This window comes from Setaria italica, chromosome VIII, assembly GCF_000263155.2.
Source record: "Setaria italica strain Yugu1 chromosome VIII, Setaria_italica_v2.0, whole genome shotgun sequence".
NCBI classification, from domain to species: domain Eukaryota; kingdom Viridiplantae; phylum Streptophyta; class Magnoliopsida; order Poales; family Poaceae; genus Setaria; species Setaria italica.
In genome coordinates this window covers 37,810,926-37,828,465 of record NC_028457.1, presented here as the reverse complement: position 1 = coordinate 37,828,465, position 17,540 = coordinate 37,810,926, and the positions used below count along the sequence as shown (strand labels likewise).

Genomic DNA, 17,540 nt, shown 5'->3' with positions numbered 1-17,540 from the left:
GCTTGTGCCCACGAGGCGACGAGAAGCTTGATCTTCTCGCTCATCTCAGACGGCCGCAAGGTGTTCGTGGAAATACCTCGGCTTCATTGCAATTCTGAACCTTCAAGGACCATGCAGTTCTTCATGCCGAAGTGCTGAACATCTGTGAAAGGCTTGCAATTTACACCGCCTACCTACTCCAACCTACAGTCAAGAGGAAACCATGTCCGTGATGGTCAGCATTGTTGCAACACATGGTAGAAAGTTTAACCATGCCGAAATGGTTACTCCTTGAGACTGATTGCTCCATACTGTTCCTACAGTCATCACTCATCGCTGCTGCTCTGAACTCTCTGTCTCCACCATAAAGTTTTCAGCCCACATGGTATCTCTGCTTTCAACAACCATAAGAAATTGCAGCGCAACAGCTCGTCGTCAAGCGAGGAGCCCCGTGGCCAGGGCGGCCGTCGCGTGGCGTCCCGGAGCTGCCTGCGGCCGTTGTCAGGCCCGGATGTTCGCCGTGGCCGGAAGCCGGCCGGTGCTTCTCCTGCAGCTGCATACGGTACTCTTCCGTGTTTGCAATTAGTGATCGAGAGGACAAGAGCCAGCTATTGCGGCCACGAGGTGCCATGGAGCCTGATGGCCTCTCCCATCTCAGACGGCCGCAAGGTGTTCGTGGAAATGCTTCTGAAGCCGTCCGGTCCTTGCTTCTGGAACAGTTGGACAGGCACGGCTGAGCATGACATATTTTCAGGCGTCGATGTGTAAGTCGAGGAGTAGCTGATAAGCTCGGTCTCATTGGAAATCTGAACTTGCGAGGATCAGGCATTGCCAACCTGCCATGCCGAGTCGCTGAACACTCCGGGACAGGCTTGCATTGCATCGCCAAGTTACCTCTAGTCTCCAGTGTACAGTAGTCAACAGAAAAGCATGTCCGTGGTGAACTGGTGATCAGAGGAGACGGTGATTCAGACGCCAGATTTATCTGGGCCTTTATGGGATTTGTTTAGTGCTACACTAGGTCCCATTGCTCTGTTTGAGGTAAATTCCTATGCACTATCTCTGCTTTTGTTTGTCTCCAGTCTTTTATTTGCACCTATACATAAGCACATAGCTCTTCTCCGATTGAGAAACCCTCTGCAGGTGTGGCTCGTTTTGCTCCCTTCTGGATTGATTGATCGATAAGAATAGTAAAGTTCCAGGCATCATTTCTTTACCTTATTTTTTCCCCAGCCAATTTCTATTTGAAGCTGCAAATTTCGTTGTGCATATGTGTAGAGTGTAAGGCAGCTTGTGCTGTGGATCCAGATGATCACTGACATAAGGATAGACCCAGATGGTGGCACAATATTGCTCAGCAGTCAGAACTGTCATAGGTCTTGCATTCAGACCTGATGGGTACACTGCTGAAATGAAGGATGCATCTTTCTAGTAAGCGGCGACAAGCCACACAATCTGTGCCTTTTTTTCTCATATGAACCAACGAAATGGATTCAGTTGTTAAACCATTTATTTAACATGAACCAAGGCGGCGTCAAGCCTTATGTTCTCACACATCTCAGACGACCGTAAGGTGTTCGTGTAAATGCTTCTGAATTCGGCCGCTCCTTGCTTCCGAAGACTGAAGCATCAGAAGGGTGTCATGTTAGATGAATCAGAGGGCAGGTGGAGAAACGCCGGCCCCTATCTTGGGTACCAGGCGGATGCGTGTTGAATCAATTGATAGTTGGAAAAGCCCCAACCGTGGCATACAAATAGGTGTACACAGATTACACTCCGTAACTCAAGGAGCTATATTTGGTAGCCTATAATTACATGCCAATCTATTCTCAATGAGATCCTAAAGGTCTGGACTGTTCTCTGTATACACGGTTTGTTACACAAGGCAAGATACGCACAACAGATTCTTCTAGAACTCTTTCATCTAACATCCTCCCTCAATCACAGCCGAGATAGGTTGAGATTGAACTTGAATTGTTCCAGAGACCGAACTGACAATGGCTTGGTGAAACCGTCTGCAACTTGATCACCTGAAGATATAAAATCAATATCCAGAAGTCTTCTAGTTACTCGTTCTCTGACAAAATGATAATCCACTTCTATGTGTTTAGTCCTAGCATGAAAAACTGGGTTTGCTGACAAGTACTTTGCACCAATATTATCACACCATAGTTTAGCTGCTCTTGGGCAATTAATCTTGAGTTCATATAGTAAAATCTGGATCCACATCACTTCAGCAGTAGCATTGGCAATTGCTTTGTATTCAGACTCAGTACTAGACCTTGATACAGTGGGTTGTTTCCTTGAACTCCAGGATACTAAGTTTGATCCTAGAAAGACAGCAAAACCACCTGTAGATCGCGTGTCATCTATATTACCAGCCCAGTCTGCATCAGAAAAGGCACTCACCAAGGTAGATTGTGACCTATGTATTCTTAGTCCCAGCCGTGTACAATACTTTATATATCTCAAAATCCTCTTTACTGCTTCCCAATGCACAGTAGTTGGTGAGTGTAAGAATTGGCAGACTTTGTTAACAGCAAATGCAATATCAGGTCTAGTAAGAGTAAGGTATTGCAATGCTCCTACAACACTTCTATAGTTAGTTGCATCTCTTGGACCGAGAGGAGTACCTTCATATAAGGACAATTTCTCACTTGATGCCATAGGTGTAGTAACAGGTTTACATTCGGCCATATTAACTCTCTTAAGTAAGTCTGTAGCATATTTCTCTTGAGTTAGAATAATTCCATCCCGTATCTTATTCACCTCAATGCCCAGAAAATAGTGAAGCTCCCCTAGATCTTTAAGTGCAAATTCTGCTTTTAGATCTTGTAACAGGGCTGTCGTGGCCTTTTCTGTAGAGCTAGCTACAATGATGTCATCCACATAAACTAGAACAAACATAGTGACGTCACCTTTGTTATAAAAGAATAAAGAAGTATCAGCCTTTGGTGCCTGAAATCCCAGCTTCATCAATTTAGCACTTATATGTGAATACCAAGCTCGAGGAGCTTGTTTAAGACCATAGAGAGCTTTGTCCAACTTACAAACATATTTGGGTCTGGTAGAGTCTTCAAAGCCTGGTGGTTGCTGCATATACACCTCTTCATCTAAATAACCATGCAAGAAGGCATTTTGAACATCAAGTTGCTTCAGACTCCAGCCTCGAGAAACAGCAATAGACAGAATAATTCTTATGGTTGCCACCTTTACTACAGGACTGAAAGTATCCTCATAATCAATGCCATATTGCTGTTTAAATCCCTTAGCAACTAGCCTTGCTTTATATCTATCCAGACTACCATCAGCTTTCCTCTTAACTTTGTATACCCATTTGCATCCTATTATATTCATGCCTTTTTGATGAGGAACTAAATGCCATGTTTTATTCTTCATAAGAGCATCATGTTCTAATTGCATAGCTTGCTTCCAATCATCATTTGCTAAGGCTTCATCAAGACTGTTGGTTTCACCAGTACTAGCAAGGAGGCCATACCTAACAGTTCCGTCAGTGTAGACTTTGGGACGCCGGATGCCATGTTGTAACCTAGTTCTTGGCGATGATGGATCGGCTGCAGGCGATGACACAGAGGATCCCAGCGAATCACCGTGCGCAGAATCCAGTGGAGCAGAGAGTCCGGGCTGACGCTGTCCCCCCTCGGTCGCATGTGCGGGCGCCGGTGTAGTCTGTGTTCATCGTGTGTCGCTGCCAGACAGGGCCTCCATCGCCCCTGAAGCCAGCAACGAGCCAGACTCAACTCCCGAAGACGATGCGACCATTGGTGCCGCAGCAGCAGGAGGCAAATCCTCCTCGTGCTCAGTGACCGGAGGCAGCGTGATGTTAGCTGCGCCGGCGAGCTCTTCTGAGTTGTTGTCTTCAGGATTTTGCGCCAAGTTTTCTTCCTGCTCATCAGACAACTCAGTAATACGGTTAGATGAAACATTAGCATATGGGTTAGCCACAGATTCACCCCTAAATAAGGAACTTGGGACCCAAACTTTTGGTGGTAGTTGAATAACTTCAGCACGTAACTTTGCTCTAGCATTAGGATTGAGGTGGGAAAAAGGATATACTGTCTCATCAAAGATCACGTCACGTGAGATATAGATACATCCCGAGGCAACATCTAAACACTTGAAACCCTTGTGGAGGATGCTATATCCTAAGAAAACACATTGTTTCGATCGGAATTGGAGTTTGTGAGAATTATAGGGTCGTAAGTGAGGCCAACATTCACATTCAAAAATGCGCATGGATGAGTAGTCAGGTTTCTGGTTGGAGAGGCGCTCAAGGGGAGTTGTGAAGTGAATGACACGGCTAGGTAGGCGATTAATATGATGTATGGCAGCAATGAAAGCCTCATCCCAATACTTTAGAGGCATGGAAGCATATGAGAGGAGAGAAAGGCCAACTTCAATGATATGGCGATGTTTACGTTCTGCGTCGCTATTTTGTTGATGTGTATGAGGGCAAGACACGTGATGCACGATGCCAATTTTAGTAAAAAAGGAATTAAGTCTCTCATATTCTCCTCCCCAATCACTCTGCACAGCAAGGATTTTCTTATTGAACTGTCGTTCTACCATGGCATGAAAATCTTGAAACTTATGAAAAACATTAGACTTGTGCTTAATAAGATAGATCCAGGTAAATTTGCTAAAATCATCAATGAAGCTTACATAATAGCGATATCTCCCTACAGACTCAATGGCAGGACCCCATACATCTGAGAAGATGAGCTCCAAAGGAGAACTAGACTTACTATCAGATCTAGTGTAGGGGAGTTGATGGCTCTTTGCCTGTTGACAGGCATCACAAACTGAAGAACTAGATGCCTCACCTAATAAAGGGAGTTTATTCCTACTGATAACTTGCTTCACTATAGCTAACGAAGGATGACCCAAATGACTATGCCACCGTGAGAAGGGAACTTTGGTGGCGATGTAGGCTTTTTTATTGGATGGTGCTGAGGGTAAAGACCATGGCGACACTCCCCTTCAAGAATGACCTTCTTCGTGTCCTGATCCTTTACCAAAAAATAATTCGGGTGAAATTCAAGAAAAGCATTGTTATCAGTGGCAAGACGATGAACGGAAATAAGATTTTTTTGAGCTTCTAGAACATGGAGAATATTTCGTAGATGAATATCATGATTACTAGGGGTGTGAATAGTGGCATGCCCAATATGACTAATGTTCATACCTGAACCGCTTGCGGTGTGGATCTGATCCGTGCTGCAGTACTTGTCATGGATGTGTAGCTTCTCAAGTTCTCCGGTGATGTGCTTGGATGCTCCAGTGTCGGTGTACCAGGTAGAATCTACTGGTGCACGATTAGCAGCAGCAACAAGTCTTTTGTCGGGGACGAAGTCTTCCTCGAAGCGATGCCAACATTCAGCAGTGGTGTGATTTGGCTTGAAGCACACCTGGCAAAGCGGCTTGTCATTGGTGGTGTTGTAGAGGTTGCGCTGATTATAGTTGCTGCTGTTGCCGCCACGGTTGTAGCCACCATGGCACCCACCATTGCTGAATTGGCGTGGCGGTTGATGCTGACCAAAGCTGCCATCACCTCTTGCTGTCCCCGTCCACGTCCATGAGAGGACGAGCACCCGCCGCGTGATCCGCCATGACCACGCCCGGAGTAGTTTGCTGAGCCGCCATGATTATGGCGCCTGCCATACAACAGCTCCAGATGTGTCTCAAATGCAAGGAGCTGTGAGAAAAGTTCCTCAAGAGAAACCGGTTCCGTCTTGGTGATCAATGACGAGACCAGCGGAGAGAAATCCTCATCAAGTCCAGCGAGGATATACTCGACGAGTTCGTCGTCCTTGAGCCGCCGTCCTGCGGCCGCCATGTCGTCGCCGTAATTCTTCATCTTGTTGCAGTACTCCGTGGCAGTCATGCTGCCCTTCTTTGTGCTGGAGAGAGCCATGCGCACATTCACAGCCCTCGCTTGGGACTGAGATGAGAACACACCCTCGATGATTCTCCAAGCCTCGGCTGCTGTTTCACTTGCGTTAACCTGAGTCAGAACGCTAGGTGATATATTTGACAGCAAATAACTTAGAACCTGCTGGTCCTGAGCTCGCCACAGCGCATAGGCCGAGTTCGGCTTCTTCTCTTCCTTGTCGTCGGCTCCCTTGATGATGATCTCTGCATCAGGAGCCTTGCTTGCTCCGGTGAGGTAGTCTTCAAGCATGGTGCCGCACACGGCAGACTTCACTTGCGCTTTCCATGGGGTGAAGTTTGTCTTCGTGAGCTTCTCAGCCATGGTGAGTCCTGCGAGCGGATTGATGTTGGCTGTCGAAGAAGAACTCGCCATGGTAGGAGCAGATCTACAAGATGAACTCTAGTGTTTGTTGGCTGTGATTACCATGTTAGATGAATCAGAGGGCAGGTGGAGGAACGCCGGCCCCTATCTTGGGTACCAGGCGGATGCGTGTTGAATCAATTGATAGTTGGAAAAGCTCCAACCGTGGCATACAAATAGGTGTACACAGATCACAGTCCGTAACTCAAGGAGCTATATTTGGTAGCCTATAATTACATGCCAATCTATTCTCAATGAGATCCTAAAGGTCTGGTCTGTTCTCTGTATACACGGTTTGTTACACAAGGCAAGATACGCACAGCAGATTCTTCTAGAACTCTTTCATCTAACATGTCATGCTTTCAGGTGCCTTGTTCAATTTGAATGATATCATTGAGGAAGCCACCGCCTCTAACTCGGTCTCATTGGGATTCTAAACCGACAAGATTACACAATGTCACACCGAGTCGCTGAACAATCTGGGACAGGATTGCATCGCCTGGCTAGTGGCTACACGCACATTTTCCTCCCCGGTGGATTGCTTGATCATTCTTTACCTGATTTCAATTATTCCCAGTTTCTATATTGGAGGTGCAAATTTCATTCTGCATCTGTGTAGAGCGTAAGTCAGAATAAGCAGATACAATCTGCACCACTGAACCATTGGGACTGAATGATCATGCCCGCAAGCACCTTCTGCTGTGAGTCACAGCGGCGGAGCCAGGAAACCCCCTTTTTCTTCAAGGATAAACCCTGATGGACGGAGGCACAATATTGCTCAGCACTGTCCTAGGACTCCATATTTTGAAGTTCATAACATTCTTAATTATATTCTAATCACAACACAATGCTTGTTGAGTGTCTTGCATTCAGAGTTTTACACATGATGAGTACTCTGCATATTATGATGATACATATGACGCACCACAAGATATTGTTTACGATATTTTGTAAAAATCTGCATATTAATTCCATCATTACTGACTAAATAATTATTGTTTTAAATGGAACCTCTTGTTGATGGTGACCTCCTTCTTCTGGCCAGTGGTTTCGTCCTTGGCAGAGACTTCCAGGATACCGTTGGTATCGATCCCGAAGCCCGCAATTATTTGTGGAACGCCTTTGGATGCTGGAGGAATGGAGAACTCAAACTCGCCCAACAGGTTATTTTCGCAAGTCTTGGTCCCTTCACCCTCGTAAACCTGGATACAGATACAAGGTTGGTTGTCATAGTCGGTAGATATGACTATCTCCTTCAAGGTGGGGATACACGTGTTCCTTGGAATCATCACTGTCATGTCGCCCCCTTTCGTCCCCAAACCAAGAGAAAGTGGGGTAGCATCCAACAAAAGGAGGTCGTTAATTGAATTGTGGTCCTGTCCAGTCATAATAGCAGCCTGCAAAGCAGCACCATAGGCAACAGCTTCGTCAGGGTTGATGCTCTTATAAAGCTCCTTCCCGTTGAAGAGCTCCTGGAGAAGCTGCTGAATCTTTGGAATTCTAGAGGAGCCACCAATAAGAACAACAGCATGAACTGAGCTCTTGTCCATGCGAGCATCACTGAGGCAGTCCTCCACAATGTCCATACACTTCCTGAAGAGATCCATGTTGAGTTCCTCAAACCTGGCACGGGTGATAGTTGAGTAGAAGTCGATGTCCTCATACAAACAACTGATCTCAATGACGGTCTCTTTAGTGGAGGAGAGGGCCCTCTTGGCCCTCTCGCAGGCTGTCCTCAGTCTCCTAAGAGCCCTGGGGTTGCCACTGATGTCCTTCTTCTTCTTTCTCTTAAACTCTTGGACAAAGTGGTTCACCATGCGGTTGTCAAAGTCCTCACCACCAAGGTGAGGGTCACCAGCTGTGGCCACGACCTCAAACATCTGATACTCGATACAGACAAGGGAGACATCAAAGGTACCACCTCCAAGGTCAAAGACGAGAGCATTCTCTAACCGATTACCCCACTCGTTAACCTTGTTGTGAAGGCCATAAGCCATAGCAGCAGCAGTCGGCTCAGGGATGATACGTATTACATTAAGACCAGCAAGCACTCCTGCATTCCAGGTGGCCTGCCGCTGCAAGTCGGTGGAGCAAGCAGGAACAGTGACAACAGCATCCTTGACGGTTCTGCCAAGGTAGGCTTCAGCAGTCTCCCGCATCTTGACGAGAACCATTGAGGAAATCTCTTCAGCTGCGAATTGATGCTCCACACCCTTGTATTTAACAACAATCATAGGCTTGTCTTCAGGTCCAGAAATGACCTTGAAGGGCCAGTGCTTAATGTCATTCTGTACAGAAGCATCAGTAAATCTCCTACCAATGAGCCGCTTGGAATCTGCAGAAAGTATTTGACGTCAGTAACTGCAGTACTAATTTTACTAAGAAATGGTGCTTGAAGTAAATATAAAACATCACCAATACAAATTAATCACCCAAACTTGAATAGAGGGCAAGACAAATTACTTAATGTTATTCTAGTGCAAGCAATAATAACTTCCTGCAATCCGAGTGCATTATATTCTATAGGATGCAACGACGTTCTATAAATGGCAGTAGGTAACATTTAGCAAACACTGTCATGCATGCAGACGAAAAAACTTTCTTAAAAAATTGTAAAGAACTTAGAAGAATCATCTTGCATTTAAAACTGACCTTAACTAGAAATATTAGGCCTCGCGTTTGTTCCAACCTAGAGCCCAAAAATAAAGCGCCAAGCAGGCAGGTTACACCGAATTACTAACTAGGAAAGCTAGGGCTATACAGTAACAGAAGGTTCATTTAGGAGCAAGCAGTGCCGCAAGACGATCAGTGCCCCCTTGTTATTTGCCATACTCATAGCCACAGAAGAAACCTTTTTTTTTTGGGTGAAAAAAAGTTAAAGCTGTACAGAGGGGGAGATCAGATCATAATCCAGAGTTATCATCATCTGAGCTGCAGGTATTTCTTCTATCAAAGAATACTCTGTTCATCATCAAGGTTAAACAGACTGATGGCCGAACAGTAGTCAAGGGATGAATAGTACTAGTGGTGTAGCAAAAAGAACGCATGTAAGACATTGCTGTTACAGAAAAAAAAACATAAGGCCACACAAAAGCATACCCACAACAATAGTAAAGTCAACTAACCATGGTGCGATGCAGAATTAATCAGAGCGAGATATCCAGTGGCAGTAACCATGCACAGATCTAAGTTGCCAAAGCAATAAACCACATGGACATGGGTTGAGAACAATAACACTATCCGGTAGGCCCGCGTTGTAACAATTCTACTCATTCTTCTTAATACAAAGATAGGCAGCTCTCCTATGTATTCTTGAAAAAAAAAAGAACAATAACACTGCCAGCATAACACAGACAATAGACATAATAAGCGCCCAATGCAACAGAAAGCCGCACAAAACTGCAGCAAGTAAAATCAGAATCGGCATGCAGTTCTAAACGAGTAGAAGATTACCAAGTACACCCTCAGATACACGGATCTAATTCAAGAACTAGAAAAAAGAAACAGGTAGCAGTACAGTAGTCAAAGGAATGGGGAAGATCTGCGAGGAGCCGAGGAGGGAGTTGACTAGCAAAGTAACAAGGCAAAGAAGACTCGGACGGCACTCACCGAAAATTGTGTTAGCCGGGTTCATTTCGGCCTGGTTCTTGGCCGCATCCCCGATGAGGCGCTTGGAGCTGGTGAAGGCAACGTAGGATGGGGTGGTTCTGTTGCCTTGGTCGTTGGCGACGATCTCGACGCGGCCGTTCTGCCAGACGCCGACGCAGGAGTAGGTCGTGCCAAGATCGATCCCAATGGCAGTATCAGGGACTTTCCAGGCCATCTTACAAGTTCACAACCTTGCTTGCTCCGAGCGCTAGCCGAGAGGTGGGAACAGGAGTGGAGGAAGACGGAAAGGGAGAAGATAAGGCGGCAATTTTTATATTCAGGTCAGAAGTCAGAACCGATCGAATTCGAGAACGTTCCTTGGATGGGGTTGTTACCGTTGGATGCTGGTTCAACGGTGCTGGGCGCGTGGGACAGGGTGGAGAGTGCTCCGGTCAGAAAGGAAAAACAAAGACAATCCAATGTCAAGAGGAAATACTAAAACTTCTGTATTTAAGTTAATGGGAACATGGAGTCTTGGACCGAGGCATGGTTATCATGACAATCTCCGTTTTTTAATACAAGTTGCCAACTTTAACTCAAGTCAACTTTTAAGGCCTCCTTTGCAATATAGAAGTTTCTTAGGATTTGAATCCTATAGAAATTTTTGCTATATGGCCCTTTGGAACAAAGAATCCTTCAAAATTCCTATGGAATGGCTTAATTCATAGGAATTTTAGAGGAAATCTAGCATGAGGTACAACCACTTGGAAACTTTCCTTTGTGTCAATCTGTCTCTTCTCATTCCTTTATTTTTCCTATATTGCATCCAAACACCCTATTATAAACTTTGTTACATTCTCAAATCCTATAGGATCTCAAATATCATGCAACTCTGTTCCTATGTTTTTTTCCTATTCCTACATTTTGAGATTCCTCCATTCCAAAGAGGCCTTAAGGATGAAATGACCAAATATACTGATAAAGTCATCTTTAGTGTTCTAGTACATTCGTGCAGTATTCTTATAAAGAAAAAAAATAGAAAAGTGCATTTATTTCGGCAAACAAGAAGGGTCAAGTATTTCAAAACAAATAAGTGGTAACAAATGACAAGTATTTGAAAACAAAACTTTGTATTTTCTAAGATGAAATGACCAAAATAACCTTATAAAGTTATCTTTAAGTATTTATGGAATAAGCCTATAGTATTCAATAAGAACAAACTGAAAACAGTTTAATCCATAAAACCTGAAAGTGCCCGTATTCTTATGCTGTTAGTTGGATTTTTAATTACTGCTTGGTGCCCTCGACCAGTAGTCAATAGTCATTGTTGGTTGAGGTATCACGTACACTACAGATTTGAGGCACCAACCAGTAGTGATAGATGGCGCCACTATCGGTTCTCAATAACTCAGCCAGTATTTTTTTATTTTTGTACAGTACAGTCAACACCACTACCGTAGTACTGATCATGACAAGCTGTTAGTGAATGATGTAATAGAAGTGAAAACCACTTCTCTTGTTGTATTACAATATGGAACAAATGTAATCCATGTCCGTGGTGGGTATCATAGCAATTTAACCCTCATCTGGGGCACTACGGGCGGCAACTCTTACTAGCTAGCTGTTTAGCATCTCAAGAACATCCGCCATGGTAGGCCTACATTTCGGATCCCACTCAATGCACTTCAATCCGACCTCTCTACACATGTTAATCTTCATTAGCTGAGACTCGTCAGCTAGGGCCGGATCAAATAACCCTTTCACTGATCTAATCATCTCAATTGAACTCTGCATAAAAAAAAACAGTTTCAATGAAGGTAAGCATAGTTTTGCAAATAATCGGTGCGGTACGGTGCAGTGCAAGATTGTGATATAAATAAGGGAAAAAGCTAGCGTCTAAACAAAGTTCCCATTGGACGCAACAAGAAAGAGTAGCAATTGCAACATGAAGGAAATAACCTTTGCAATATCCGGCAGTCTAGGTAAAAAAAAAAAAGCAACATGTTCCTAGCTGCATTTCCGGATTCCATCTAGGAAAAAAACGCCCATTCCAAGCAGCAAATTTATTTGTTTAAGCAACTTTTAACATTTCTGGTGTTAATAAACACTTGTAATATTTGGATCCACCACTGTCCTTATCTATAAGGGCACATCTACAGTGGGTATTTTTTCTTATAGTTCAAGGGACCGACAGTAGGTATTTTATCTTAAGATATATATACCAAAACTAAGAAATAGAAAACCTAAATCTTCATTGTTCACGAGAAATCATATATGGTATGAAATTGCGTAGGCCATAAGTAAATCAAAGGAACTTTGTAATCTTATATAAAAAATAACCAACGAAAAATTTGAGTAAACAACAAGTTTGGTTAATTTGGTTGTGCCAATACTATAGTTGTTAGTTGTTAAATTTGCATGACATGGACCTATATCTTCATTTTTAACATAGACTTCTGATGATTAATTATATTAGTACTGGTAAGCGTAGGGATCATCTTACTATTATTAATTAGAGGCTCTTTTTAAAGTCTCCATATTAATCCTCATTGTATCTGCTAGGAACAAATATCATGAGAGGGAGAGGGAGGGAGGGAGGGATGGGGGGGAATCAATTTTGATTACATGAATTTATACATGAATTTCTAACAATTATCTTTCTTAAAATTTGTAGTCCTTGCAGGAGCTTGAGTTTGATAAAATGGATGAATGTTAATATACTAACTGCGCTACTATGTGGGTTAATAATTGGCTAGTTCTACAAGAAGTAATGAAGAAGTTGGTGTTCATATCAAGCTTCTAAATTTAATACGTACTCACCCATTCTGGTAGATCATCGAATGGTGAAACTCTCCTGCCGGTAATGATCTCAAAGAGGATGACTCCAAAAGAGAACACATCAGACTTCAATGATACATTAGCTTGCCTAATTTTTTCTGGAGCGACATAACCCCTGAATGATAAAACAAAAGTAATGAATAATTTTATAGAAGAGACATGAAAAAGATTGAAAGCAATGAGCTCCATGCAGTTACAATGTGCCCACTAAGGCGTCCCCAGGGATCGTATCATCATCACCATCCAGCACTACAGATGATCCAAAATTGACGATCACAGGGTCCATATCTGAACGGACGAGGATGTTGGCTGGTTTCAAATCCATATAGAGAACCCATTGCTTATGTAGGTAATGTAAGCCCTTTGCTATCCCCTGAATTATCTTGAAACAGGAGGGCCAATCAAGACGAGATGCTGCATAATATAAAAAAGAAGAAGAAGAAGAAAGTATTAGTTATTATATATTGTGAGAACAAGAGAAATTAGGTCCATATGTGAAGTAGTATTTTTACTTGGGGACATGCCATTAATAATGCTTTCCAAGCTTTTAGCATTCGGCATGTATTCTTCGACCAAAAAGCATAGCCTTTCTTCAACTTTGGCATATCCCAGAAGTTTAACTATGTTTCCGTGTTGAAGCTTTGCACGAATACTGAGCTCATGCTGCAGTTCCAGATCATTAGAGACTGAAATCTTCTTGATGGCGGCTACAACATCTAGTCCGTTGTGCAATAATACACCCTGAAAAAATAAAACACAAGTTATTTTTTGGCAGAAAAGACAAAGTTATGATTCATTTCATGACAATAAACCTGAAAGAAAAATATGAACCCTTTGTATCATAGTGTCGTGCTGCAGTTTTAATTTAGAGTGTGATGTTACTTTTGCACTTATTACCTTTTGCAGTTATTATCGAAATAAGGCTACTAGTCCCAATGACAGCTTTTTATAACTTGAAAACTAGATTACAATTAAGATGTATATATAAATTAGTCCGTTTGAATGAACTAGAACTTTTTTTTTATTAGCTTTCTGTTCACTCCAGCTGATCCAAAGAGGGTCTTACTCGCTCCATTTATTTATGTAAGGTCTTTTAGCTCTTGATGCAGATAATAAGATAGCTTTAAATAGAGATGGATAGCCTAAGTGCCCTTCATTCAATAATTGGCCAAGCTTTACAACCGCACGCCCATGTCAATCCTTGCCCAACTCGCCAATTCGCTCGCCCACCAGTCCTAGTGCTCCTGAAGCCAAGGGGTTTATGTCAACAACAACAGACAACAATGGATGCGCCCCATATGTTGCTGTCCAAGCGATCTTTGGAGGTCATGCGCAGTCCAGGCTTCATCTACCTACAGATCCCTTTCCTTGTCCTCAGCATGCAGCTGGAGCAAGTAGCTGCTAGGCACAACAATTTTTCACATTCACTGGTTTTGAGTCGTGGGGGAAGAGAGATTTGGGAATTGCGAGGAGTCAGTTGACTGCACCCACAAGGGTTCAAATCCTGTTAAGTACATATATTTGGATTTTTATGGTTTTAATAGCTATGTGTAAATCTATTTGGTGCAGAAGCCGGAAGTTATTTTTTTTTGGTGAAAAAAGAGACCGTGGATAATATTTTTTGGTAATAGTATAACATTAACACGAATCACTCCAATATCATGCTACGGTGGAATATGCAGTGTATGTAGCCAAAGAAACAATACGTTTGGGAGTAGCTAACCATATTTTAATCTATGGAAAAGATCATTTTACTCCGGTATGATACTCCCATTTTAGTATATGTCATGGCCTTTGAGCCCGACAACTAATATTACAGTTATGTCAAGTCGAACCTTATGGGTCGGGAAAAGCCATGTTGTACCAAGAAATTGAAAGCAATCGCATCATCTTTTTAAAATTCATGAAATGTGTTTAATTATACCTTGTAGCAAATCGATCAAATGTGACAACGATGATTGTCCGAAAATCCAACACAAAATTAGCAAACGAAGCAAGGGAGTACCTTGTAGTAGCCTCTTTTATCATAACTATCTTTTGAGAAGTCGTTTGTAGCAGCCTCCAACTAAGACAAACTGAACTGTGCAATGCCTGTCAGGGAAGCAGACGATAGTTCAAGTTATGCAAACCTGAAACCGGAAGTAGTTGTGATACTATGCAATTCGAAGGGGTCAAGTGGTAAGCACTATTGATAGATGATATACATATGGTACCCCTTTTGTGCACTTATTTTCGATCACGCCGGGTATGGACTAAACATCCATAACCACCCCAAGCCAAATGCCCCTCAGCCCTCCTCTAAGCCAAGGCAGCAGGGAGCCAAAAATCCTAACCCCTCTCCCCCTAACTTGAACACAAGATGATAGAGATGGAGAGGTGGCCATGCGTGCACGGATCATATATACCACTAGTCAGAAAGATCAGAAATAATAATTTTGATCAGAAATGCATTGGCACACCTTACCTGACAAGGGATCAGACTCTGCCCTTCTTACTGTTGCTACCATGGTCTTCCCTTTGTCGTTTTTCGTTACTCCAGGTCTGCTATTGCCATTGAAAATTCAAACTAAGAGGCCTTCTGACATATTGCAAGTTTGGATTTTTTTTTTAAAAATCATTTAAATGCTTATTTTGAGTAGTCCCTTGAAATAGATAAGAGAGGCGCGTTTGGAAAAGCTAGCTAGCTCTCTAGGGCATACGAAATGTACTTACGTACATAACTTATGTGGATGGTTATATAGTTAATTTGCTTATGTAAAAAATGAATAATCCAGCTGAAATATTGGAATACTGTACCTTATATACTTAGCTCGTGCAGTGCTCTTGCAACAGCTAGCAGCCAAAGGAATAAAAAGTTGCATACTTAACGATTCAAATCGCATATATAATAACCTTAATTTTGTCAGCGTGAGTGCTAAAGGGCCATTAGTCAGTAGTTTAAGTTCAGTTTAGAGTGATGTGTCCTTGTTTCAACATCCTGCTTTGTGTCCTGCTTTGGACGGCTGATGTCTGATCTTCCAAATTAAACTAGTTAGTAACTTTGGGAACTTGCATTGTAAGTTAAGGTTACAGTACTAGTTGATAACATTTCGTTGCATGTTTGTTTGAAGCCTAGGATACATTACACTGTACTGCCATGGCATCTTTTTAAGAAAGAGAGGAAGAAAGGTTATTAGTCCACATCTTAATTATATCATCCAAATTAATGCAAATGTTAATTTACAACAAAATGTGACATGAATTTGCACCGCAGATATCTTAACGTACCTAGCTTGATCGGTTCTTGGTTGACTACTTTGTGGGTTTTCCGCCTGTCCTGCATACTGAAGTGCAAAAAATAAGAGTAATACCCAGCATGTGCAAAAGATGTGATTAATTGCTGCTCGATCTATCTATCTAGGATTACTGAGTGAGTCAATATAATGGGGTCTTACTTCTACTCTATTAGTAAGTATTATGGGCCTAGCTACTTTATATATGGGTTCTGCCAGGCCCATTATAGAAAAGGGATAAACTGTCTAACTCGTATAAATTATATGCTCAATTTGGCATGGCTTCAGATCTGAGATTCACTTCTTCAGATCTATCTATATTCTATAGTTTGCATTGCTAAGATTAAGAACCTTATGAAAACTCTATCTTTTGTCTAGAAAGAACACAGTTGAAGCAAACAGCTCAGGACCTCAGGTGTGTGTTACCAATTAATAGCTCGCAATTAATCAATTAACTAGTTAAGCCATAAAGTTACCTGTGTGCGTTGGGCCAAAGCAATGTTTGTGTCGACACCGATGGCTAAGATACCCAGCAGCATTTTGTTTGATATCTCATCATGTGCCCGGCGCAGCTGCTTGGACATGTCGCTGGCCTTGAGGTAACGGAGCAGGAAGCACTTGCCGTGGCACTTGGCGATGAGCAGGAGGGCATCGTTGAGGCAATCCGCCATGGCCTCCAGCGCATCGCGCATCGCGGGGTCCACCGTCTTCTCCTTGAGCCGCTCCGTTTGAGAGATGACCTGAGCCGCAAGCTTGCCGATGTCCAGGCAATCCTTCTTGTTCTGCTCAGCCGTTTCCACGGCCGTCTTGATGGCGAGCGCGACTTTCACGACCCTCTCCACGCTGCCGAGTGCGATATCGGCCATCTTGCGTCGTTGACCACGATCAGCTACATCATCGATCAGATCGGAAAACAGCCTTCTCGATCACTGCTAGCAGCTTCTTCTCATGCACAGTGATCGAACTTGGTTAAGCAAGAAGGAAGCTAAGCATACCAACCTTGTTATTGTTGGCTCTACTCCTTTCTTCTCGCCGCCGGCCGGCTTAGCTTCCTCCGATCCGGCTTAGGTAGCTACCCTGCACAAAGCGTGCTTGATGAGCTCTAATCAACAGCTCAACAAGTATATAGAAACAATCAAAGAGGGAGGGCGTTATCGATCGGTGACAGGCTGTGAGCCACGTTTAAAATAAAAGAATTAGGACCACGCCAAGTCAACTTGATGATCTTCTTCTTGTAATATAATAAATAATGAGTGAAGAAGGAAAACAAATTAGCAGGCACTTGCTATGGGTCAGCTAACTACTAGCCCATTCTTTTTTTATTTCTAGAAAAAAGGAATCGTCTTCAGTCGACAGCAGGCACTTGATCACTTTTACTGTTGTCCTTTCGCAGAAAAACAATCGGGGAAAATAGAGATAAGAACACTCATCTGGAACCTTTTTGGGTTCTTGCTGCTACTGCGCAGCGCTATTTGGTGGAGACGATCGCAGCGACGAAGAGACGCGGAGGAGGTTCGGGTGGTGGCCCGTGGGCCACATCGCATTGAAAA

General features: G+C 43.1%; 2 protein-coding genes and 1 pseudogene across 2 annotated transcripts; all 3 read right to left on the bottom strand.

Moving 5' to 3' along the window:
• Positions 1-1,892: 1,892 nt before the first annotated feature.
• Positions 1,893-6,253, bottom strand: LOC101755795. The gene is made up of 4 exons (XM_012848280.2): positions 5,504-6,253; positions 5,186-5,408; positions 3,199-3,554; positions 1,893-2,928 (listed from the first exon to the last, which is right to left on the bottom strand). The coding sequence occupies exons 1-4, from the start codon at positions 6,251-6,253 to the stop codon at positions 1,921-1,923; spliced, it is 2,337 nt and encodes a 778-aa protein (XP_012703734.1). The 3' UTR covers positions 1,893-1,920.
• An 841-nt stretch (positions 6,254-7,094) lies between these two features.
• LOC101775632 (heat shock cognate 70 kDa protein) lies at positions 7,095-10,163 on the bottom strand. Its single transcript, XM_004979868.4, has 2 exons — positions 9,902-10,163; positions 7,095-8,627 (listed from the first exon to the last, which is right to left on the bottom strand). The coding sequence occupies exons 1-2, from the start codon at positions 10,113-10,115 to the stop codon at positions 7,285-7,287; spliced, it is 1,557 nt and encodes a 518-aa protein (XP_004979925.1). The 5' UTR covers positions 10,116-10,163; the 3' UTR covers positions 7,095-7,284.
• Positions 10,164-11,359: 1,196 nt separating this feature from the next.
• On the bottom strand, positions 11,360-17,132 carry LOC101755387 (annotated as a pseudogene).
• Positions 17,133-17,540: the final 408 nt, after the last annotated feature.